The 10,019-nt window shown below is 35.9% G+C and overlaps 1 protein-coding gene across 3 annotated transcripts in view; it reads left to right on the top strand.

The window, feature by feature from the left end:
* Nucleotides 1–10,019, top strand: part of LOC107702041 (striatin-like) — a 74,949-nt gene that overhangs the window by 32,820 nt on the left and 32,110 nt on the right. For all 3 annotated transcript variants that reach the window (XM_016504226.1, XM_016504225.1, XM_016504224.1), the window contains exons 5-7: nucleotides 4,006–4,182; nucleotides 5,748–5,883; nucleotides 5,951–6,113. In XM_016504226.1, coding sequence (XP_016359712.1) covers nucleotides 4,006–4,182; nucleotides 5,748–5,883; nucleotides 5,951–6,113 — 476 coding nt within the window. The remainder of the gene's footprint in view (nucleotides 1–4,005; nucleotides 4,183–5,747; nucleotides 5,884–5,950; nucleotides 6,114–10,019) is intronic.

Genomic DNA, 10,019 nt, shown 5'->3' with positions numbered 1-10,019 from the left:
GCGGTTCAGGTCACTCCCACACCGAACATGAAGTTCTTCCACACCTCCACACTCCTATCTATTTATAAACGCTGATCTATCTGCTGATCTCCAGCATACATGAGCGTCGGCTGTCATATTGACTGGGATATTGAAGATCATTTTAACTTGAGCATTTAGAAAGAAAACCCAGTTCAGGCGTGATGTAATGAAGCCCAGCACCATTCACACCGCAGTGATTTGATGAGGTTTAACGCTCAGAGTGTAATCCTGATGAGTGTGTAGAGTGTAAAACTCAGATGAACTCACACCTCTGATCACATGACTGTCGCGCTACAGCATCAGACAATATAATGCATCATAATAGTCCATACAACTCTCGACTCGTGCGCTATATATCACATCTTCTGAAGCGCTGGGATATTTAATTTGGACTGATATTTAAAGGGATAGTTCACCCAAAAATGAACATTCTGTCATCATTTACTTACACTCAAGTTTCTCTCTGTTGAACTCAAAAAATTATACTTTAAAGTACAGGTCGACCGATGTATCGGTTTTGCCGATTAATCGGCACCGATAGTTAAATACCGGAACTATCGGCAAAAATCAATACCGATAGTTTTTCCGGGTTGCGTCCTTTGCTGGAGCGGCTGAGAAGGTCCTTGTTATATACAGCAAAGTCCCTATAGTCTTTGTTATGTAGTACAAGAGCGGCCTCTAGAGGCGGAGATCACTGACAGCACGTGCTGTTTGTTTAGACACGTGACGCTGTGCACTGAACAGGGCGCGACAATTCAGAAGCGGATTTAAAACAGACAATGAAATGCTGTGAACACAGTATACTATAGTACATGTTTTCATATCATTACTAAGTGATTAATTTGTTAACTAGATGCTGAAGAAGCACCAAAATGTCAATATTGCGGGACTCACTTAACAGTGAAACATGTGCTTTTGGTCTGCCCAGTATTTAATGTCATGAGACAAAGGTTATTATCAGGACAAACTCTCAAGAACTTGTTTTATAAGATAGATAAAACTTTTACAATTAATTTTTTAAAAGTAAATTTAAAGGGGTCATCGGATGGCCATTTTCCACAAGTTGATATGATTCTTTAGGGTCTTAATGGAAAGTCTGTAACATAGTTTGGTTTAAATTTCTCAATGGTAGTGTAAAAAACACCCTTTTTACCCTGTCAAAATCAGCTCTGTTCACAGTGACTCATTTCGGTTGCATGTTCCTTTAAATGCTAATGAGCTCTGCTGACCCCGCCCCTCTCTTCCGAGCCTCTCTCTGAGAGACTGTAAACTTTAGCCGCATTCAACGTGAAACTTGCTAACTAGCACATTGTTAGGAAAAGCAATTTGCAAAGATTCATAAAAAAAAACCTTATACTAACTTCTTCTGGAGGTGAAGCTGGATCACGAATGATTTGCGCGAACATAGACGCATATATGTACATCGGGGGTGCATTCCCTTCAGAAACAAACATAATCCACTGCGTCTTCAGCGGCTCAGATGCATTAAATTATATTATATTTGTTAGGGCTGCTCGATTATGACAAAAGTCATAATCATGATTATTTTGGTCAATATTGTAATCACGATTATTTAACACGATTATGAGTTGGCCATATGACCAAAACTATATATGAATGATTTCAAATTATTAACAAATATTGTCATAGTATATTAATAATACTAAAATAACACTAATTGTGTGAAAACTGCTTGTTTTCCAGCTTTTTTATTGTTGGAGACTGGGAGTGTTGATATATTGAAAAATTATTTTTTTTATTTTACTTTTTATTTGAGATATTTGGTATACAGTATATGATATATACAGTATCTCACAGAAGTGAGTACACCCCTCACATTATACAAGCTGTACACTCACTACTTTACATTGTAGCAAAGTGTCATTTCTTCAGTGTTGTCACATGAAAAGATATAATAAAATATTTACAAAAATGTGAGGGGTGTACTCACTTCTGTGAGATACTGTATATATATATATACTTGTGCAACCTTTTTATTTATTAGTAATTTAAAGACAACACAACATTCTTGTCTACAAAATTGTATATAAGTGGGTTGACAAAAAATATGAAAAAAATACCTTTCAGGACTTGAGTCCTCAATTGAAAAAATTATTCATACATGTAATTATTTATATATAATAGTTTTTTTTTTCATTGAGGGGTAAAATTAAAGTTATGTTTTTAATTAGCTTTATATAAAAACAGTAGAAGTCTATGGCATGCCTTTGATAGTGTGTGTGTGTGTGTGTGTCTGGAGAGAGGCTGGTACAGCGAGAGCCGCCACACTCTCTCTTGCTGGCTCGCTTTTTCTCTCTCGTTTTCTTCTTAAACTGCTGCTAAAGATTTAGTCGAACGCTCTCCCTCCAGACATCAGACCGCAGGAGTGTTAGCACAGGACCGCTGTGTATGTGTGTGAGTGTGTGTCGGGTTAACTGAAGGTACGTGAACCATACGCTGACTGTACTGACTGTACTCTCTCACCTCAGGGGTTTGACTTTAACTGCATGTCGAACGTCCCAGAGAGCGATTAACCTGAAGAAACAGCATTTGAGACGCTCAGAAATTACTTGTCGTGTTTGTAACGGTGTTTGCTTAACCTGTCATGCTTCTGTTTTCGAGGTTATGTAAAAGTAAAACCAGTACTGAAATAAAAGATTTTTAAAAATGTAATTTGATGTACTAAATTTAAAATCAAAATGAACAGCAAAATTAATAATAAAACTGTATAGACATATTTTTTAAAAAACACATAACAAAATTACTAAAACTTTTAACTAAAACTGAAAGTCATAAAAAATATTTGAAATAAACATTAACTGAAATAAAATATTAAAAATATATATAAAGTAATAGAATTAAAGTAAAAGTAAAGTAATATACGAAGTCATAAAATAACAAAAATTAAAACTAATATCATCTAAATACATAAACTTTATACAGTGGGTACGGAAAGTATCCTGACAGAACTGGAGAGGATCTGCGAGGAGGAATGGCAGAGGATCCCCAAATCCAGGTGTGAAAAACTTGTTGCATCTTTCCCAAAAAGACTCATGGCTGTATTAGATCAAAAGGGTGCTTCTACTAAATACTGAGCAAAGGGTCTGAATACTTAGGACCATGTGATATTTCAGTTTTTCTTTTTTAATAAATCTGCAAAAATGTCAACGATTCTGTGTTTTTCTGTCAATATGGGGTGCTGTGTGTACATTAATGAGGAAAAAAAATTAACTTAAATGATTTTAGCAAATGGCTGCAATAAAACAAAGAGTGAAAAATTTAAGGGGGTCTGAATACTTTCCGTACCCACTGTATATTTTAAAAAATTTACAAATGACAAAAACACACAACAAAATTACTGAAACTAATTCTAAATATTAATGAAAACTGTAATAGTATATCAGTGATAATAAAATGACTAAAATTAAAACGAAAAATATGAAAATAAAAATTAATTCAAAATGTTAATAAAAACTATAATAGTATATGAAGAGCTTGCAGCTCCGGTTTAACCCCAGAATTAAAAGAATAAAAACTAGAAATTATATTTCGCATATACAAAATGACAGCTATTTATTGACCAATAATATTTTTTTTTATATTGTAACATACTTTTAATGACAAATAAATTCTCATTATAGTAATGCAACAGGGCACAAAAATGTTTTCATGCTTCTGTTTATGCAAAATATAGTTCCTATTCAGGTAAAAAAAAAAATTTGGATTAAAATTTGATTTTTAAATCTTATTATAATAGTTAGATTAATTAATTCATTCATTAGATTTTTAGGACACCTACTGTATTCTATTTTATTTTTTCAGTGACAGCCGTGTACCTGAAATCATAAGTGTCACGGTTGCAGTTGCTTGGTTATTACTTTGTATAAATATTAGCTCGGTGCATTAATATAAACTCTAAGAGTTGATGTGCAATCTGAAGCGTTTGGACTCTCTAGCGCCGATGTTTTTCCGGTCTGCGCTCAGGTACCTGCAGGAGGTGGGCTACACCGACACCATCCTGGATGTGAAGTCTCAGCGGGTCAAAGCGCTGCTCGGTCTGGCTGGAGACAGCGGAGAGACACCCGGAGACAAGCGCAGCGAGCCCATGGTGAACGGGACCGAGCCGGCCTCGCTGAAGGACAGCACCACCACCATGATCGGGTCAGACAGACCACAGTAGCTTATTTATTTACTTGAATCACTGACCATATGTCAGCCCATATTAGCTATGCTATTTTATTTTATTTTACTCCCTAAACATATATCAGCGTCTATTTTATTTTATTTTATTTTATTTTACTCTCTAAACATATATCAGTGTCTATTTTATTTTATTTTATTTTACTCTCTAAACATATATCAGCGTCTATTTTATTTTATTTTATTTTACTCCCTGAAGATATATCAGCCTTTGATCAGCCTTTGTTTGTTTGTTTGTATATTTATTTATTTATTTATTTATTCATTTATTTAACTTACTGAAGAAATATCAAAATGTATTTATTTTATTTCCATGTAATTTTATTTTATTTTACTCCCTGAAGATTTATCGGCCCATATTAGCTAATATTTGATTTGATTTGATTTGATTTGTCTACCAAAATATATATCAGTCTCTATTGATTGATTGATTGATTGGTTGATTTTACTCATTGAAAATATATCAACCTTTATTAGATTTATTTATGTATTAATTGATTTATTTGTGACCCTGGAGCACAAAAGCAGTGTTAAGTCGCTGGGGTATATTTGTAGCAATAGCCAAAAATACATTGTATGGGTCAAAATTATTGATTTTTCTTTTATGCCAAAAATCATTAGGATATTAAGATCATGTTCCATGAAGATATTTTGTAAATGTCCTACCGTAAATATATCAAAACTTAATTTTTGATTAGTAATATGCATTGCTAAGAACTTCATTTGGACAACTTTAAAGATGATTTTCTCAATATTTAGATTTTTTTGCACCCTCAGATTCCAGATTTTCAAATTGTTGTATCTCAGCCACATATTGTGCTATCCTAACAAACCATACATCAATGGAAAGCACATTTATTCAGCTTTCAGATGATGCATAAAGCTCAATTTAAAAAAAATTACCCTTATGACTGGTTTTGTGCTCCAGGGTCACATTTATTTTACCTACTGAAGATATATCAGCTATTTATTTATTTGTTTATTTATTTAATTTAACTTCCTGAAGTTATATCGGCCCATATTAGTTTGTTTGTTTGTTTGTTTAAGTCACTGATGGACAGTATTATATTTTATTTATTTATTTACCTACCAGAAGATATATCAGCCTCTATTTATTTGTTTGTTTGTTCGTTTAATTCACTAAAGATATATCAGCCCTTATTTATTTATCTATCTATTTTACTCACTGAAAAAATCAACCTTTATTAAATGTATTTATTTATTTAACTTACTGAAGATATATCAGCCCATGTTAGCTTTATTTATTTATTTAACTCACTGTTGGCCAATATCCTTTCTTTCTTTCTTTCTTTCACTCACTCACTCACATTTCAGCCCATATTATCTATATTTATTTATTGTCCCCCACAATTTATCTCCTCTCTACTTGCAGTTACTAGGTAGGATGAAAAGTCTCTATTGTTGGTAAGAAGCAGAGATGCTGTCGATAGCGTGAGTGTGAAACGCTGGCGTGATGAATGATGTCTGCTCTTATTTCTCTGTGTGTTTGTGGATTGGACCCGCAGTAAAGCGGAGATGACCGGCTCCACCACGGTGCTGGAAGCCTTCAAGTTCATCGAGAAAGCTGCCGCAGAGTTCAGCGATGAAGAGGACGATGACGACAGCGAGGGACAGAACAAGAGCATCGTGGACCTCTCCACCGTGAGTCAGTGTTCACACTGAGAGCCAGAACATGTCAGTTAGCTCACACTTCCTCTTCCTGTTGTAGATGGTGAGGAGGAAGGTGTCTCCGTCTCCCTCCTCTTCCTCAGCTGACATGAGCGACGACTTGGACACGGAGGAGGTTCTGAAGGGCTTCGACTTTCTGGCCAATAGTGAGGACATGGAGGGTCCGTCTGAAGCGCCGTCCTCTGGAGAGCGAGCCGAGTGGGGTGAGAGTCAGCTCTCTTACAGCTAAAAACACCAGCACATGCTTTATAGCACAGATTATACTGACAAACAGGCAAAGATGCACCAGTATAGGGCTTTGAGATCATGCAGAAGTTTGGGGTCGCTAGTTTGCTCGCCAAGTCTGCATTTATTTGATCAAAAATACAGTAAAAACGTGAAATATTATTATAATGTAAAACAGCAGTTTTCTTTGTGAATATCTTTATTCTTTATATGTGACCCTGGAGCACAAAAGCAGTGTTAAGTCGCTGGGGTATATTTGTAGCAATAGCCAACAATACATTGTATGGGTCAAAATTATACATTTCTCTTTTATGCCAAAAATCATTAGGATATTAAGTAAAGATCATGTTCCTTGAAGATATTTTGTAAATGTCCTACCGTAAATATATCAAAACTTAATTTTTGATTAGTAATATGCATTGCTAAGAACTTCATTGCATTGCTAAGAACTTAATTTGAACAACTTTAAAGATGATTTTCTCAATATTTAGATTTTTTTGCACCCTCAGATTCCAGATTTTCAAATAGTTGTATCTCAGCCAAATATTGTCCTAATGTATAAATCTCAATTTCACAAAATTGACCCTTATGACTGGTTTTGTGCTCCAGGGTCACATATATCGTGTATAATTATATACAACTATAGCGCGTCTATTTTCCTATTTTTGAACAGGAGATTTAAATAATCAAATAATAGATAGGATTATATATTATAAAATATGCTTGGAATAATAAGAATACATTTTACATAATAATAATTATTATTTAAATACATTTTACACAATAAAAAGTGTAATAAATCGTCATCCAAATCCATGAGTTTTATCACAGATGTCCATATGAGAAACAGTTACCGTCCGAATAGGGCTTAATATGCTGATTTACTGCTCAAGAAACATTTCTGATTATTATCAATGTTGAAAACAGTTGTGCTGCACAATATTTTTGTGGAAACTGATACATTTTATTTTTCAGGATTCACAGATGAATAGAAAGGTCAAAAGAACAGCATTTATTTTTTGTGACATTATAAATGTCTTTACTGTCACTTTTCATCAATTTAATGCATCCTTGATGAATAAAAATATGAATTTCTTAAAAATAAATGAATAAATACTGACCCTAAACTTTTGAACGGTAGTGTAGTAATATTGATAATTAAAGGTGCTTATGGTCGAGCTGATTGGTGATATTTTAGTATTTAGTTTTTATTTTTACATTTTATATTTTTTGTTACAATTTTAGTAATTTTGTTCTGTGTTTTTGTTATTTTTATTAGTTTTTGTTTTTTTAATATGTCTGTTTTTAGTCATTTTTATTTTCATTTGAGTTATTATAGTTCATGAACCTTAACTAGGTCAAAATGAGAAATATTCTTGTGGCTGAACTAGCTGAAAGTAATAATTTATAAGTAATATTTTTTATTAGAAATTAATGAAAGAAACATTAAAATGTAAATATTATAAATATTACTATATATATTTTTTTATTTTATTTTAATATCATTTTATATTTTTATTTTACTTTATATTTCAAGTAACAACATTTTTAAAATATTTTTCTATGGTAATAACCCTGGTGCTACAATTATATATCAATATATTACGTTTATTTTCCTTGCAGTATTGCATTGATACTTTAGATGTTTGGTTAGTTTTTATTTATCTCTGCAATCATATAATTTCATTTTAGCATACAGTAACTGTTAGACTGAAATCCTCTGAGAAGTCGTTTACAGCAGCTCTTCAGTCTCTTTGAAAAGCGTTTTGCTGCTCACAGTTACTCAGTGCATCTCTCGGCTCCAGTAATGCTTTAGAGAGAGTTCTGCGGGTTATTTATCATGTGTTGCAGATTGTTTTGTGCTGTTTTTCCAGCATCATGCAGGAACGAACACAAGCTGCTCCTCGTTTTGTCTTTCATTGCAATCGATGGCTGTGTTTTAGTATTTCAGAGCAGCATCAAATGCACTGGATGTGTTTGAGTTCCTGTCTCCTCGTGTGTTCCTCACACACACACACACTCTCTCACTCACACAGACACACACACACACACACATACACACTCTCTCTCACACACACAGACACACACACACTCACACACACACACACTCTCTCTCACTCACACACACACACACACACACACACTCACTCTCACACACACACACACACACACACACTCACTCTCACACACACACACACACACACACACTCACTCTCACACACACACACACACACACACACTCACTCTCACACACACACACACACACACACACTCACTCTCACACACACACACACACACACACACTCACTCTCACACACACACACACACACACACACTCTCTCACTCACACAGACACACACTCTCACTCTCATGCACACACACACACACATACACACACTCTCTCACACTCACACACACACACACACACACACACTCTCTCACTCATACATACACACACTCTCTCTCACACACACATACACACACTCTCTCTCACACACACACACACTCACTCACTCACTCTCACACACACACACACACACACACTCACTCGCTCTCACACACACACACACACACACACACACATACACACACTCTCTCACACTCACACACACACACACACACACTCACTCGCTCTCACACACACACACACACACACACACACATACACACACTCTCTCACACTCACACACACACACACACACACTCACTCGCTCTCACACACACACACACACACACACACACATACACACACTCTCTCACACTCACACACACACACACACACACTCACTCGCTCTCACACACACACACACACACACACACACATACACACACTCTCTCACACTCACACACACACACACACACACTCACTCGCTCTCACACACACACACACACACACACACACATACACACACTCTCTCACACTCACACACACACACACACACACTCACTCGCTCTCACACACACACACACACACACACACACATACACACACTCTCTCACACTCACACACACACACACACACACTCACTCGCTCTCACACACACACACACACACACACACACATACACACACTCTCTCACACTCACACACACACACACACACACTCACTCGCTCTCACACACACACACACACACACACACTCACTCACTCTCACACACAAACACACACACACACACACACACTCCCTACCCCTCAATCCATCTCTGTTGAGTCTCTGAAGAGAATTGGACTGATTTTTCTTGTTCATACGCCCGTCGATCAGCTCTCTAATTGAAAACGGTGCTGAAAGGGTTTAAACTGCGGCTCGGGCCGCTGCCAGAATTCTCCGTGTGTAGTATTTCATGACTTCAGCACTATTCGGACAGGATTTCTCAGGCTGCCGTCAGTCACATGACCATAATGCAGACGCATACACACACACACACTAAGAGAGAGATAAAAAAGGGGGGGGAAAACAATAAACCAACGTTTGTTTTGATGTGTAGAAATCAAGATGAGATCAGACAAAAGTATTTCTTATTCTCAGTCAGTCACAAAACACTATTGTGTAAACTCGCAACAAGATACATAAAAATAACAAAAAATAAAAAAATAAAATCAAGTCAAGTCAAGTCAAGTTAAAGTGACTGTGTGTGTGTATTTGGGAGGGGGGAGTGGGAGAGTCCGTCAGAGTTCAGTGGTGCGTGGGGCAAAAGAGGGGAGGGGGTGCAAGGTCGGGAGGGAGTTCAGCTTCCTGAAAATATATATAAATATGTAATCTAAACTGACTGTAAACTTGTAGAAAACATTTAAAAAGGTCCAGCACCTTTACAGTGGGTACGGAAAGTATTCAGACCCCCTTCAATTTTTCACTCTTTGTTATATTGCAGCCATTTGCTAAAATC

The sequence above is a fragment of the Sinocyclocheilus anshuiensis genome, unplaced genomic scaffold (assembly GCF_001515605.1).
Source record: "Sinocyclocheilus anshuiensis isolate Anshui unplaced genomic scaffold, SAMN03320099.WGS_v1.1 scaffold250, whole genome shotgun sequence".
Taxonomy (NCBI): Eukaryota; Metazoa; Chordata; class Actinopteri; order Cypriniformes; family Cyprinidae; genus Sinocyclocheilus; species Sinocyclocheilus anshuiensis.
The sequence above is the reverse complement of the archived record's forward strand: the minus strand, read 5'-3'. Positions and strand labels throughout refer to the sequence as shown.